Source organism: Cephus cinctus, unplaced genomic scaffold (assembly GCF_000341935.2).
Source record: "Cephus cinctus unplaced genomic scaffold, Ccin1 Ccin1_scaffold0204, whole genome shotgun sequence".
NCBI lineage: Eukaryota > Metazoa > Arthropoda > Insecta > Hymenoptera > Cephidae > Cephus > Cephus cinctus.
In genome coordinates this window covers 700,373-717,011 of record NW_014332923.1, presented here as the reverse complement: position 1 = coordinate 717,011, position 16,639 = coordinate 700,373, and the positions used below count along the sequence as shown (strand labels likewise).

Below are 16,639 nucleotides of genomic sequence, written 5' to 3'. Positions count from 1 at the left end.
CACGATGCGGTGGCTTATAAATTTCAAAGCCCATTAAATGAGTCACTTAAGACGCGATGATATAAATTAAAAGGCAATCCGTTGTCGGATTGATTGCGAACGAAAACCATCCACTCCTTTTTTGGTTCTCTCCCTTGTTTCACGCGTTATTTCGATCACGGAACAGCTTTCGAACGAAGCTAGAGCAATCCTTCTTATCGTTCACCAGTTTTACTCGTATTAATACTATTAATTACATTACTTGCACGGGATCATTTTTCCCTGTAATAAAAAATTATTCACCCCTTACTCCTATTACGGTATTTATTTAGCTTTTCTGTTTCATCAAGGAATCGTATTTAATATTGCATAAACGCAGACATTGCATTGTCTTTTCGCATAAAGTCTAGAATTAACTCTATGCAACGCCATTGCCTCAGCGCCTGATAATTATATCTTCCAACTGTCCTGTATCAACATAAGAAAATTTCATTCTGCATCCCAGACGGTATACTGTCATACCTCATAATACTAGATTAAACAGATCCAACTAGTCACAGGATATCTAATACCCATCGAAGCTCGTTACAGATATTGAGAACCACTGAAAAAAGAAAGAACGTGGGCTTAGTGTTGATTTACCGAGAGTGGGTACTGCGGTTTTGCCAGTCTCTCCTCTCATCGCGTTGCATCTCTCGAGCAAGATTTACAATTCGTATCACGCGTATGAAAAATGGACACGTGGAAACTGTTACGCGCATTCGCGATATTCTTTTGTTTTAGGTTATGTCTTTTTTTGGTACCCATTGCCCCTTAGCTAAACAGTGGAGTTATTATACGACTTTACTGTGGAAAATTTGTCCCGGCTATGTTATCTATGAAGAATATTTGTTACGTTGATCCTATTTCTATTTGCAAGGTCTTCGTCGTGCATATGTACAATGATTTATACGTAGAAATTTTACTTTACTTTTTTATACATATGAATATGAATATTTCCACCGAAAGCAGCTGGCAGCTGGGGTCATTAGGGAAAGCTCAGTACTTGCGAATGAGTCTAAAATCTGAGGCTTAACGTATCGCACCGCTTTGAGATCGTACAGCAAGCCTAATATGGAAGCGGTTCTCATTTAGCAGGACTTCAATAACGCTTGCAATTTACAGCTGAAATGAATTTATGGAAAGCTCTACCCATTGGCGTGGAGTGCCCACCAACGAAACGATAAATTTTCCCAGTAACTGTCTTCTGACAGTAAATAGATGTACGCGGCCCCGTACTTTTGACATAAACGTGCGTTATAAATTTATCCTCTCTGTTTCCTTCTTCTTATTTCTCCTTTTTTTATCTCATTCACCAATGCCTTACCACGACGTCTGTAGACATACCTATACAGCTTACATGTACGGACGACGTTAATTATCCCGAATTTTTCTTTAAATGCATGAACTGGAGGAGTCCAATGGAATCTTCTGTATGTAACTACCTATAAAATCCGCCATCTTCCTTTCCAGAGTGACCTCTTGGGTTATCCAAGTCCGACAGAATAACTCGGGCCAGAATCCAACCCCGACGTTCTTCATAATACTTAATACAGCCAAAGTTGTTTTTTTCTGTAACACCCTATAGCATAACTCGTCGTTCGTCTAAAGTATAAATTGTATATCTCATTATAGGATATTTGTAAGAAATACGTATGAGTCAGAAATGCGCAGTATGCGTGTTGCAGTAGAATGCAGTACATATATATAGGTATGCGTTTACAAGTAGCTTCGCACCATAGTAGCATAATGCGACGTCAATTTGAAAAAAAAATGCATTTGAAGACGTCCCAGTGGCACCGGCATAACCAGAAGCCGCGTAGCGAATGCAGAACGTCGCGTGCTACATAAATTGGCTGGATCGCGACAGACGGGTAGACGAGCATGAGATACCAATCTTGAAGTGTCTTATAAATCAATGATCCGATCATCGATATTGATCTTGGTTGGGCTGCGACGCGGTATTACGGAGCCCGTGATATCATAAGGGGCGTGAACGTTATCCGTGTATAAATGGCGGAGATATTAAAACTACTAAAAAGTAGTAAAAAGTACGTACTGTGGCTGCCGGTAAGAAGTCTTGTGTAGGACGTCGGAACGATGCACGCGATGTATTTTATCAGTCCGTTTAGCAATGACAGTTGCGATGCACGAGATTCTTCGAGGTTAGAATGTCCTCATGCCCGATGAGTTGTAGAAATTACCATTTTCCCGCCATGATGATATACTTGTCCTCTGCGTTCTTCCATTTTGTTTTACTTAATTATCTGAAAAATTTTTATCTTCGTTATATTACCTATCTCAGATGATATTCTTACTCTTGAGTCACCCGGTAGACACTGTGTGCACTTGCGGTGTATGTTCGTTCTCACGTCGGTTCTCTACTTGAACTTTAGTTTTCGTTTGTACCGGGTTATTTCCTGTCTTGACTCACGTAGTCATGGCGGACAGTGAAACGATCTTGACGTTCGAATTAATGTTGGCGATGTTGATGGCTGCCGAGGCTGGTTCTGGAGAAATGCGGATCAAGCGGATGGGACAGTTTCGCGTAGGAGTTTAAGAATAAAAAGTAGAGAACGAACGGTAACTCATCTCGCACGGCAAACGAGCTGAAAGCTCTCTGCGGGTAATTAATTGTGCTCACGCTTTACCCGGACTCGAAACCCTGTAAATTAATATGATAGGAATGGCCTGGCGGTGCGAGGCTGCACGAGTTCTATACGTATAACTACGTTCGTTCGTTAAATCAAAATCCTTTGCGGAAAGAGAATGAAATAGGGAAGAAGGATATTTCATTGATTGCAAATATTATTAATAATGATCGGAAGGATATAAATAAAATTTTTGGTTTCTTCGTTTCAGGAAGTAGGGAGGCTGCTTTCACATATGCCATAAGCTCCGCCGGTGTTACGTATGCTGTTACAGCAGCTTGCAGTCGTGGAAATATCACTGCTTGCGGTTGCGAACCTGCTGTGAGGTAAATTATTCTATTTTCTTATAGAATTTTATATGAGATTTTAGTGATTAAAATTTCATTACCTCTCGATGATGTTTCAGAACGAGAAAGGATGTTCCTCCTAATGGCTGGGAATGGGGAGGCTGCAGCGCTGACGTCACCTATGGGATGAGGTAATTAGTTTCAGCATTCAATAGTTTGCGTTTTATTATCATACTCGTCTTCATTTTGTATCGTATTTCATAGTAAAATCATCAATTTATTTTATCATCAAGAAACTATGCGTTGTAAGAATAAATGAATATTTCAGCAACTTTGGCAAAATTACCTAACCTCAAATACATTTTAACGGTACACTTTTTAATGTTAGGTTCGCGCGTAGGTTTCTGGATGCAAGGGAAATCGAGGGTGACGCGCGAAGCCTGATGAATCTTCACAACAATAAAGCTGGCAGAAAGGTAATATTCGATAAATGATCTTGAGTGGAATAATTTCACTTTGGTTAAGATAGACTCACAATTATAACAGTCAGTCTAGAATCTACATTTTAGTTGTGAATTATCGATACAGATTACCCAGTGTGGACTTACGTTAGTTCCTTTAATGATAATGTAAATCGATATCTTTCGCTAATAACAGGTAACGATACTGCTGCCACCTATGAATATGCTCGACAGGTTCTTTAATAATGCTCGATCATCAAGATCAGCGTAATATTTCATTGCGGGTACTTGCATGAGCAGTGCAGTGCATTTGTTTAAATTACAATGAACCCTAATAAACAAATCGACATGTAGATATTCGTCCGACTAAAGCTACGCGCACATCCGTATAACGAAGGCGTAAAAGCAAGCTGTAACCTAACAAGATAGTAATATTAATAATGAGGTTATGTGTACTCCTCGGCGGTATATCTCTTACTCAGTCACGTCTGAGAACATGCAGACGCTATCAATACTGATTTATTGTCCAATAACCAAGAGCCAATCATTGCTCCGAGACAATGTCGCCGGTATCGTCTCTGCCGTTAGTTGATTGCCGGACGTACGTCACTGGTTTGAAGTGGTTATTGGCATGGGATTGGGTGGTATTGGATTTTAGAGAGTCAGGTAAACAAGAAGACGAAGGAACCGATAAATACGTATAGGAATAAATCTAACGGGTGTTCACGGGAAATGACTATGGAACTAATTAAGTTTGGCCAGGTATACAGTGGCCCTTTTTAATTGGGGAAAGTCCTGTAGCTTCTGCTGATGAATTTTATTATACCTAGCAATAAAAATTGAATGGCCCACCGTTATAGATACGAATAACTACCTTAATTTTAGTGGTTCCATATTATGACATCTGGATTAAGTACTAAGTGCTTAGACTTAAGGTTCCTTTAAAACTGAAAAATAATACATGAACTTTTCTTGGGTTATAGATCGTCAAAGCCTTACTTCACACTGAGTGCAAGTGTCATGGAGTTTCTGGTTCCTGCACAGTCAAGACCTGCTGGCGAACCCTGCCAAGTTTTCGTCAAATTGGCGATGCACTTATGAAAAAATACTACAGGGCAAGGCCGATTATAGCCATTACGCCGCCTCCTCCACCTACGGTCCAGGTGACGACAGTTTATCATTCTGCCATTGCAAATTTCCCTTTCGCAATGTATCCGCGTACCTACCTACCTATCTGTACGTGTATATAAGGTTCCTTATGGAACGAGAGCGTGCTGTGAATCTTTTTGTGAATATCGCTAGAGTACTCGGAACTCATCAAGTATTGCATGCAAGGCGACGTTCTAGCTCTTCTCCTTTCGCTGTAATTAACTATGGCGCAATTTCCTGACTTCTCGGATCGTCATATTGCAAACGTCAAGACAAATTTCTCGTCTAATGACGATCTACTGGTTTAATATATTATCATGCACTGGATAATTCTGTTCTTCTCGTAACAGAGCTCAGAGATGCTGGTACACTCCTCGTCCGCGGAGGTCATGCCAATTTTAGGAAATGACGCAAAGACTCAGGGTAAAACTAACGAGCCAACGAAATCGCGAAGTGATCGAAGACCTTCGAAGAAGTCGAGTAAGCCTAGAAGGCCGCACTTGGTTCTGAAAAGGACCAAGGTCAGTGGTGGACCAGGAATGGTCCAGAAGAGGATCCCCAAAAGGAGCGAACTGGTTTTTCTACAACCCTCTCCCAATTACTGCGAGCCCGATTTGGCTCAGGGCAGCCTTGGCACGCAGGGAAGATCTTGCAATCGTACTAGCAGAGGTAAGCTTGAGAGAAAGTGAATGATCGATGTGATCTAATGTTCTGTAATGTTTTCATCATTCATTTTATGAGGGAAACGGTAATTAATACGCTTTTGAAATTTTTTTTCTTTATTAAGGAACAGACGGATGCGATCTCATGTGTTGTGGCAGGGGATACAACACCCATCAATTTACAAGAACGTGGCAGTGCAGATGTAAATTTCACTGGTGCTGTAATGTCTCCTGTGACATTTGTACTGAACGCTCGGAAGAATACACGTGCAAGTAAAAACGTTAGCATAAGCCGAAGGTTACAATTGATTAGTAATACGTGACATTTACGAATGGAAAATTATTAAAAATATAGTACCCTCGTTTTTTCGTACTGCTCACGAAGAAGGCACGATTAACACCGACTTTGACCATTTTTCTTTGTCATTATGAACACTATGCGTCAGGTGTTCAAAAATAATGAAAAAATGACAAAGAAAGTTTGATTTCTAATGCGTATTCGATGTTTTAGGTGACATTAAAATTCGCGCTCAAAACAAAATTAATGAGATTTTTCACGACTTGATATGTTTCGCAAACAATTACATTATATGATATTCAGTGCAAGTTGATCTTTGTGCGATACTTCCATTGCATCTTTCAATGTTACATGCGTTAATTATAATTTTATAAAAATTTATCGGTCCGTTGCGAATCATTGTCGTAAACATCTGTACGATTGATTCTAATATTTTAACTATTCGATGTACCGTACGGCTATGTATTTTAAAAATGAAGACACTTTAATCTGTGACCGTAGATTAACATGACATTAGACTGTACAGTAATAATGTAATGATTTTAATGACATATCCGTTTAAGGTTAGTGATTAGTGATTAGGCATTGATTATTATCGGTGACGATATTTCAAATACTTTCTCTCACTCTCACCTCCCCAGTGTTTTATAGGTGTACTACGTAAATTATTATTTATTAAAAGTCCAGATAAATTATACTCATAGAAGTAAAGAGATGTAAGTTTTCTTCGCCGACTAATAAACCATATTGTAAAGAAGACAAGTATATCTAGCTATACAAATTTATTAATAATCCGTCACGCACAAACTGAATTCAAAAAGTATCCATTTATCCTTCTGTAACACAAATCTCTTTCCAACGATTTTAGTATTTTTAAAAGAATGAAAAAAATAATTAAATGACATAGTTATACCATAAAGACGAACTTTTTATATAAAAATTTATTTACAAAAGATTTAGATTATAATTATAAAGCTAGCTTTTATATAAATCTTTACATTAATACTAAAAATTTATCTATCAATTTCCTCGACTTCTTCCTCATTCTCATCCTCATCTAACATATTATTTAGTACCCAAATAATGTTATTTGGACCAAATTCATGTCTCCTCTCGTCATCAGATTCTTCGAATGTCTCATCTTCAGAGTTGTGCTCTGAATCAGTTTCTACGTTTCTAAGATTAACGTCCACGTGTACCTGATCTTCATGAAGCTGACGTGCTGGCACTATTTGTAAATTTGGATTGGCTGTATGTAATTCTGAAGATTCAGGGTTTGAATTTATTCTGTGACGTGGGTGATTACATTGCGGGCAATTGATTTCCCGTGCCACAAACGGATCACGTGCAAGTCCACAATTACAAATATTATTCATCAATTGTTCTGAACGAGCGTTTGGGTGCAGAGGTCGCCAACGATAATGCATTGCTTCCGTTAAATTCGGACATGATGCAGCCATTGCACGCACTAAGTTTTTTACTGTTATACGTATCTGTATGGATCAGAGAAAAGTAAAGATTTATTATATTAATAAATAACTTCGCAAGAATAAAATGACTAATTAACTAATTGACTTATTAAATTATATCGATTCAAAATAAATTTTCTATTTTGGAATGTCTTTAACGGAATCAAGAATTATACTCACAAGTTTATGACGGAGTACAAAAGCCTGATTTCCTTCTCAAAACCAAATAGTTTTCACAAATAATTTTTAAATACAGGAAGTAACGTTTTGGTTGGTATTTACTCATGGACGATGAGTCAGACTTGTTCGAAAATTTTGGAATCACTGTGTCCATATTGGAAACCAGTCTCCTTATATACCAATGTGCTTCGTACAAGAAATACGCCAGGTATACAACTCGTTACGGCTATTGTTATCCGTGTAATGGTAGCTATTTAAGGGTCCCTAGTTTACAGTATTTATTATAGGTACTACCGATTCAAGAAAACAAGAGAATTTCTTGTAGGCTGAAGATCAATTCATTTGCCAATCAACCCTTCGCAAGAATTCTATTGTAGAAAATAAAATGCAATTTTATTATAAGGCATTGCGTTGTGTAACAGAACAAACTTTAAAGATGTGCTAGTATTTCACACGTGATCGTATCGATTTTAACAAGACAAGTAATCATGAACGCTGACATGTATTCAAAATTAAAATTTTTAATTCGTCTAGATATTTAAGTGGATACTAAAAATCAGTGTAAATGAAATTCTTCATTATTAACATAAAACTTACGGTCGCTTCGATAAGTTATTCAGTGACGTCTTTTTGTATCATCTGCAATTTTAGGTCGAATTATGTTTTTATTTGTGGCACTTACCGTAGTTATATTTTCAGTAAGGATTCTTCACTTTGTACAATAGAATTCTATGGTGTATCTTGACAAAGGTCTGACCATTCAAAGGGTGCAATAACTGGCCAGGTGAACAATCATCAGGTTAACTCAGATGGTATGCTTTCTTTTTTTATTACATTGCAACTGAACGATTTCCGTTATTTTTATACTATCTAACAAGTCAGTTGTACAAAGTGTACATCATATATGTAGAACAACGAATTTGGGAAAGTTTCCCTTCTCAATATTTATTTCTTATCCATAATGGATCACAAATTTTATTATATATACCTTGCATGATTTCATTGATTGATTTAATTTAAGAAGATTATCATGTAGATAACAGTTTATAATGTATTTGTACAAATGTACATTTCATGAAAAAAAGAAAGAAATATGATTATTTGATTCCATTAATTTTAACAAGCTGTGATGATATGCAGCATATTAATTCTTTGCGTTCGAAATCCAATAGCTACCCGGCAAGATATCAATGCCAAAAAGAATTACAACCGCAAAGATATAATTTTGTTTAAGCACTCCTTAGTAAATTTATTACCATTACCAATGGCGCTTTGGGAAAATATATCAGCAATATATAACTATGTTAATCCAAGAGTCAAATGTGAGGTGTAGGGGACTTTCTTGAAGGTCTTTGAAGTATGGCTCTAAAATACATTTTATTTGTAGGTAAACTATAGTAATAAGTGAACAACAAACCATTCATTGCCCAAAGTGTTATAATCCCGTAGGAAAGTTTTCCATTTCTAATTCCTTTTGCGATAAAGAATTCATGAGAGCGCAAAGGTTTTATTTAGAAGAATCTTTGCAATTTGATAGTGGATAGATTCAAGTAATATTGGCAGAAGTTATTGTTGGCTGGTATGTTGGATGAGTCAAATAGTGACAAATGGGATCGTTACAGTAGCCTGGACATATATAGGTTCCGATGGCGGAATTCTTGCTATTTATTAGGGGTACCCATAAGTAATGTCACTTTTTCGATTTGTTCATTAATTTTTAAAAAAAAATGACATTACATATGGGTATCCCTAATCAAATGGGAGTGGTGCGTCTTACAATGTGACGTATGCCATAACAATGCCTGAAACTTTTAATATATTTTTTTCTATTATTTTTTTTGAACCTATAACAAAACGAAAAATTGTTGATCATTGCAGATTGTTAATTTGTGACATTTTATCACACAGAAAAAGTATAATGATTACCTAATTTTTGTTCAAGTACTTTGATTCCTCTTTAGCTTTAAATATTCCATATAAGTAGTATACAAGCCCCTGATTATATTCGTACCATTCATAAATAATGTTCATTATATATGTGTACCACAGGCTGTCATAAACCAAACCCAGTCAATTTCTACCAGTGAAGCGTTACGAAGGTTCGAAAATTTTGACAAATGAAAAAGGTATATAAGGTGATTGATTTTTGTTACCAGCACAGTCTGACTTAGGCATTACGCCCAGCAGCACCTTAGAGGCTATCCAAGCACTCATTACGATCTTCACCCGTCAGCTTCTTGGATACCAACAGATTGACAGTAAACTCTATAGCTCCACAACTTGAACATTGTAAATATATTTTCTTCACAAATTTATAAAACATATATGAAAGCAAATGAAAAATTGTCATATTAATGAAAATTATCTGGTTGATTGAAATAATTTGTTTCAATTAATTAAAATTATTCTATTATAATTCTTGTTCAATATACTAAGAGACTTTTTGTGTGTTTACAGATATATCCTATTGAAATCATTTCTGTTTTACTTCACGATGACGTCAGTAATGGTCAGTGCGCCAGAATCATTTTTATATAGAAAGATTATCTTCGATCCTGCAGTCTATCCCATGGATTGTTTGCCTTATATGTGGCGGTATCTCCAATCACAGGTGCTGCTAAATGAGATAGCGAGATACGAATTCGTATATGAAGATTCGGAGCAAGATGATGAGACGTCAGAAGAGTTTTCAGAGGACGATAAAGAATCTTCTAAAGAAGAACAAGAAACATTAGATAATGAAAAGAGATTTTTGGAGAAAAAAGATGATATTGATATGTCGAGTATCATCCGATATTTAAATAATATTTTGAACAATGATGATGGATATTAATGTATATACAATTTCTGTTAATATGTATATATGTTTTGTTAATAAATTATTTGTTATTTTATATTACATTAAGTACTTTTGTGTTTTTGACATCATATATCTATTCCAATACCAGCGATATTCATTTTATTCAAGAATCCGGCAATTTTATACATTCATTAGCAATATTACTAATAAAAAATTACTTTTGAATATTAGGTCAGTAGCTGTATAAAAAAATATCTGTACGGAACAATGAAAATTATTTTTGTTTATTTTAAAATTCTGTAAATTTATATGTTCGCAGTTAATGGATAAAGTCATGCTATAATGGCCATTTTTAAATTATGCGATTAAGGGAGCGCAATTAATTATTCGTACCCTTCTGCGATTTTTCGCATTCCTGATTGTTACAAGAGTTTCCAATTGCTACTATATAAAGAAATTCACCTATACGAAAATTGTGTTAATTTAATTCAGATTATAGGGAAATACACTGTGTAAACATGTGAAATTTGTTTATATTTGCGAAAATGATTAATTGATTATGAATAAATTAATCAAATATTTTCTTAAATAAAAATATTTTGATCAAATCAAGTATTGTTTTTTTAATATCACTCTCATTAAATAGAAAAATTCGTCATTTTTGTCGGAATGTGTAAGGAATTTGAGAATGATTCTCACAAGTTCTTAAAAAGTATCTGAAAAGTCAAAAACGTAGGATTCCCCCCCCAAAGAAAATGCATATTGTGAAAAGTAGAGAATTTCTCTGAAAACTACTTAATCATGTTATGATAAAAGCGTTTAACTAAAATTTTTCAGAGTTTCAGTGACATTTTCAAAGAAATTTTTCTACCGAAGTAATTAAAATCATAAATATAGATAATAATTGGGTCAACTACCTCCCAGACGACAATGTACCTAGTAAGAGTTGTTATAACGGACCGAATATTATAGGCTATAAAGTAGGTATAAAAGGCTGTTGATTTTCTACAATCTGCACAGTTCAATCGAGACAGTTGGTATAACATTATCAAAGACACTCTTCACAGGGTGTTTCCAGACCAAGGGCTACAAGTATTACAAAATATAATTTCGTTCTTCAGTTCAATATTCGTACATTTTGTTAACTTGGATATTCTAATCAACTTTTCAAGCTTCGGCAAACTGGTAAGTGCTCTCCTACCAAAGTGTATATAGCAAGCTAATACAAAAAACTTAACTAAATACAAAATTTAATTCATAGAAATCAATTTATCAATTAAACATTATTGATTGTACTAGAATAAATATTTGTTGTTTTTATAGATATCTGCGCTCAAATAATCGATAATCGCAATGCGTCTTCCAAATTTAGAACTCGTTGAGCCAATGGAAAATCAGGAAATGCACTGGGATGCAGCGTCACGTCCATTGCGTTTTCTTGCAAGCCTATTGCACATCTGTAGACGTCTAGGGCTGAATAATGCAAGAGTACGTGATCATTTTCATTGTCCACCAAATGTTCCTCCTTATAACATGAGAATGCCACCACCATTGCCACCAGCAGTCATGATACAAGCAGGCTTGTATCCGGTTCTTGTAGAGAATCCACTCCAACTGCAGTATCCGACGTTTCCGGAATATCCACAATTTCGGCAAGAATCATCACGTGTGAGGGATCCATCACAACAGGAACATGAAGGATTATTAGATCCTTATTACAGGAATGCCGATGTACCCGTGTTGAATAATTTTGATTTCGAAAACAATGAAGATGAATTGATTGAACAACTCAGAGGCGAAAATGATAATATGGGGGTTCCGATTCATTTCATGTTAAATAAATCTTTGCACTTGAATGACGAAGACTGTGACGAAGTAGACAGATAATTGAGTGATGAAAAAAATGTGTACATTATTTTTTTTTGTGAATGTTTATTGAAAATATATTGTATTTTTTAAAGAATATTTAAACTTTTATTTTTTATTGTAATATATATCTATTTCTACTGAGTTAAGAAATGTTCAATATTTACTGGCATTCGTGATTCGAATAATTTGAACTATAGGAGTAGACTTTATATAACTTTTTATTGATTTTCATTATTTTAAATATACTTTATTCGTAAATAGTGCTCTTTAATAATATATTTAAAACATCGTTCATGAAATATAAGATCTGTATAAAATATAAATTCATATAAACTTGGTAAAAAAATTAATTTTATAAACTATTTCAAATATTTTTAACATATATGAATAACCCTTTAAAAAACAAACGTTGGTCTCTTATGTTTAAAACTTTACCCAGGTTTCCCCAAGCGACGAGTGCCAATGACATTTTCTTTCATGACTCATATTTCATTACAGAGGATTGTGCAGTATATACCTTAGCCCTGTGTTATGAATTCATCGTTTCGGACGCTTACTTTATATTTCTTAAATAGTTAAATAGATTGTTTTGCTGCCTTTTATAATTCATAACACAACCGAAACTAATAACCGCAGATATAATATAGTTATTTAAAATTATTTACGGTGACTGCTGGATAACAATTCCGGATTCAGAGGTTTTTGATGTATTGCAACTCATAAAAAGGTGGCACATCGAAACTGACAGGCTGAACAAGTATAAAGTACACGCTCCCGAAAGTTAAAAAGTTGGAACTGGGAATTAGTTAAGTTCCTACTACCTGCATAAGGTTCCTAGTTGCTTCTACTGCTTCGAAAACCCTCCCTTCTCGCATTAGGGGTTTAAAAGGAAAGAGTGGTATGAATGGTCTTTTCTAAATGGTACTCTCTGTTCATCAGTATCAGTCCGTTTTCACGATATCTATGGTTGCATACGCATTTCAGAGTTAACGCACAGTAAAGTGTAGTGCGTTACATGAAGCCGATCATATCAATTCAAATGTCTTATTTTGTCAATGGTAATGTGTGGTAAATCAATGAAAAACCATTCATTACCTTTGGCAAAATATTGTTACCACTGAACAATTTTTCTAAGGGGAACCCTTTTGTTTGCTAACAATTGATATCGTTCGAAGTCCTCTACTACCCTTTATTCTGCTACTGACATAAGAAAAAGAACAGTGGCCCGAGTGGTCATTCAGAACGTATCGCAGAGCTTTATCGAATTTCTTGATTTATTGGAATGACTTAAGTTATTGGGGCTCGTATTGTATAAAACTAATCGGGGCTGGATTTTTAGTTATGTATAAATGCTTGGGACATTTACGTTTAGACCTTCGTTATGTAAAACAAGAAAGGGTTGTCTTAACGTCAGTTAGTTGTTTGTGAGTGAAGCAGCAAAGACAATAAAGGTATGTTCCATGATAAGTACATCAACAAAACCAGCAAATAAATTGAACATTTTTTTTTCTTGAAATTCTTAATCGGTATCAACTACTGAACTTACGGTTTTCGTAATTATCCTATCGAATTTATTACATATAGCAGGTATTGCTAAGTCACAGAATATATATTTATTTCAAATATGAGGAAAACCATTAGCATTGTGATTTCCTATATTCCACGTATGAATGTAATAATTAGTTGGAAGTATTTGTTTTATACAAATAGGAAACATGTGTGTACCTCCAGAAGAATTTTTTATTCGAGACTGGTTCAATTTTGAAATATTTTATATACTGTTCTCGAATCTAAGGCGACCTGAAGAAAATTTAGTTGAGGCAAGTAGATGAGTACGTCTGCGTCCTCGTAACGAAGAACGATCAAATAACGTACGAGCAGTACCATTGAGACAAGAGCACAAGCAGAATAAACAAAAAAGCACAATAGAAAGTGAAGGCATTGATCATTAAATTGTTAGCTTAAAAATATTTTAAATGCACTGTCAACGTATTTTTGATAGGTGTGACCTAACATACTCAGGACCATTTTTATGGCCTTACTTCTACCATGTGATTGCTATAAGTGCACCGCTTATAGTTATTATTAACTGCCATCTAAGATAAATCACGTTACACATATATCAAGAACCTCCAAAAAGGAAATAACATTTAACGACCTAGTAAGGAATCGTATTTTTACGTGAAAATACTGTACCTTATACTCACTGTCTAGCATATTAGTGATACGATAATAAAAGGTTCCGTAAGCTCTGTAAAAGAACAAAGTTTGCTTAATTTGTAAACAATTATAACAATATTTCAAACAAATAAAAATAAAGTAGGTAAACTATAAAACATCTTGTTATTCAGTAATATTCTCACCGTGAACCATGTAGATTTAATTTTATTACATTTTAGCAAGAAGTTTTAATGCCTCTTGCTTAGCATTGTGATCATAATCATTTTTGACTGGATATTCAGATGCCATTATCAGGTACTTTAGTGCCTCCTCTTTTCTGTTCAGTTTTAAATATGTTTTTCCAAGGAATAAAAGATTATCGATATAGAACATTGGGTCTTCTTTCTCCGCTTTTTCAAAATATTCTAGGGCTTCTTCGTATGTGCATGATGGTGGTTCTCCAAAAATAACTGCTGCAATTTTTCTTTGATACCAGGCTAGATCAGCTATATGATAACACCAACATCCAAGCATATGCAGAGTAGTAGCATCCGTTGGATTTAATTCCAATGCTCTCTGTAACATTAAGTGAAGTTTTGATCACATATAGAATATTGAAAGAAAAAGCAATAATAAACATTCAGCAGACTTAATACTTACTAACATATGCGATTTGACATTGTATAATTGTCCTATTCTAGCTTTCATGCCTTCATAATTACTTTTACTATCCAAAAGAACAGACATCCATTTATGTACAGCATAATGGTCTTCTTGAATACTAAGAGCTGTTGAAATTAAATCATAACTTTCGTAAATCATTTTCTTGGCTTCGACTTCGCTGGCTGTCTTGGACATTTTATAAAGTGCTCGAGATAATCGCCACAAAATCTCAACATCTCTATTATCCTATAAATCAAAATATCAAACAAATATTAAAAAACAGAATCTATTTACAATACCTGTAAATAAACTATTTGTAATCATTGAACTGGAACTTACTCTGTAATTATTTAACAGTTCATAAATTTTATTATATTCTCCTTGATCAAACAAGGCATCTGCTTTTGCTAAAAGTACCTCTTTCGCTGTTATTATAGTGTTTTCATTCGGATCTTTCTTAATGAGTCCCCAAATACTCATAGCACTAAATTGTGAAATCAGGAATAGCCTTTTTGGCCAATTTTCTATAGTACAAAACTAACAGATAAACAAAATAAATTTTTAAATACTGTAGATCTATAAAATATACTAATCTATGCAATCGTATTAATACCTGACGTGAACTTTTGTTAACACTGTAGGCAATTGCCTTCTGTGCAATTCTTCTATTGCTTATGAAATGCACAAATCTTTGAAATATCATTTTGTCAATATGATAAACGATCTCAGGCTATATCTTCAAGAGGGTGTTTTGCTCAGCTTATGCATAGCAAGTCAATTCTGCATAGATAATCTATTTTATAATATACACGCTGATTATGTATCTCGTTTATTTCCCTTTATTAAATACGTACTCAAGTTTATTATATGTATATCAGGTGTTTAAGCTCAGTAATATTTTTACTTTACAAGGGTTATACTGACCTTTAAAAAGTGCAATAATATTCTAATATTCACTGCTAAGTTATTTTATACATGTAAAATGTAAAATACATTATGCTGATAGACCTGGATAGATCTCATATTTAAATAATAACATTACTGTCAACACAACTGTCAATGATGACTACACTAAACGCCTATTGATGCCTATTCTTCACCCAACCTATACAGCAATGAATATATCTCACTACCTAGCATTGTCTGACATTACAGAGATGAGTGGGGAGATGTAAAACGCTCCGGCAGAGATGAATGGGGAGATGTACAACGCTCCGGTTTTAGTCGATACCAAAAGCATGGCGCTAAATCGTAGCGGTGAGTCCGGGAGTAGGATTTCGTGATCATCGCCTCTGTCAATGTTACAGATTTCGAGTAGCCGCTCGGGTCATGATCATCGTTCCAGCCGGTATTGCAGTCAGCGAAAATGAATGGATTGCTCGGTGGTGGGGAAAAAGTTGCCGCCCCTCACAAACCGTTCTTGACAAACAGGCGGAACAGCAAGGTCTTCCGTCCAACCGAACCCTAAACATTTGTATGGACGTAATGCGCAAACAAATGTGTATATTCAAATAAATTTCAAAGTTATAAAAAATGCATAGAAATATTGGTTTTCACTCTTTATCTCTTATCATGCCGAAAATGAACATTAAAAAATGAATGGCGAAATTCGTTGGTAAATGAAACGACCGAGAACAGTTCAAAGAGAAATTTTGAAATATCATAGATAAATATCTATGACCCGCAGGTTGTCGTTGTTTATGCCTTTATTGTAATAAAATAAATAAATTAATTGGATACACTGTCCAACCGAACCCTAAACGTTTGTATGGACGTAATGCGCAAACAAATGTGTATATTCAAATAAATTTCAAAGTTATAAAAAATGCATAGAAATATTGGTTTTCACTCTTTACCTCTTATCATGCCGAAAATGAACATTAAAAAATGAATGGCGAAATTCGTTGGTAAATGAAACGATCGAGAACAGTTCAAAGAGAAATTTTGAAATATCATAGATAAATATCTATGA

At 34.8% G+C, this 16,639-nt stretch overlaps 2 protein-coding genes across 13 annotated transcripts in view; one reads left to right on the top strand and one right to left on the bottom strand.

The window, feature by feature from the left end:
• The window catches only part of LOC107264923 (protein Wnt-2), a 52,360-nt gene extending 46,077 nt beyond the window's left edge, over positions 1-6,283 (top strand). For 8 of the 9 annotated variants that reach the window (XM_015733730.2, XM_025082146.1, XM_015733726.2 and 5 more), the window contains 6 exons: positions 2,881-2,995; positions 3,076-3,147; positions 3,345-3,432; positions 4,401-4,580; positions 4,917-5,235; positions 5,354-6,283. In XM_015733730.2, coding sequence (XP_015589216.1) covers positions 2,881-2,995; positions 3,076-3,147; positions 3,345-3,432; positions 4,401-4,580; positions 4,917-5,235; positions 5,354-5,505 — 926 coding nt within the window. In that variant the 3' untranslated portion in view covers positions 5,506-6,283. The remainder of the gene's footprint in view (positions 1-2,880; positions 2,996-3,075; positions 3,148-3,344; positions 3,433-4,400; positions 4,581-4,916; positions 5,236-5,353) is intronic. The other variant, XM_025082148.1, reaches the window with a different exon arrangement.
• A 5,822-nt stretch (positions 6,284-12,105) lies between these two features.
• LOC107264958 (regulator of microtubule dynamics protein 1) lies at positions 12,106-15,807 on the bottom strand. Of its 4 annotated transcripts, XR_001537081.2 has the most exons (7): positions 15,592-15,807; positions 15,281-15,504; positions 15,007-15,204; positions 14,665-14,913; positions 14,208-14,580; positions 14,041-14,095; positions 12,106-12,593 (listed from the first exon to the last, which is right to left on the bottom strand). XR_001537081.2 is itself a non-coding variant. In XM_015733807.2 (6 exons), the coding sequence occupies exons 2-5, from the start codon at positions 15,368-15,370 to the stop codon at positions 14,233-14,235; spliced, it is 885 nt and encodes a 294-aa protein (XP_015589293.1). In that variant the 5' UTR covers positions 15,371-15,504; positions 15,592-15,805; the 3' UTR covers positions 12,106-14,095; positions 14,208-14,232. The 4 variants fall into 4 exon arrangements, 3 of the variants coding, with proteins under 3 accessions (XP_015589293.1, XP_015589294.1, XP_015589295.1); XM_015733807.2 differs by having other exon boundaries at positions 12,106-14,095; positions 15,592-15,805; XM_015733808.2 differs by having other exon boundaries at positions 12,106-14,095; positions 15,281-15,460; positions 15,592-15,805.
• Positions 15,808-16,639: the final 832 nt, after the last annotated feature.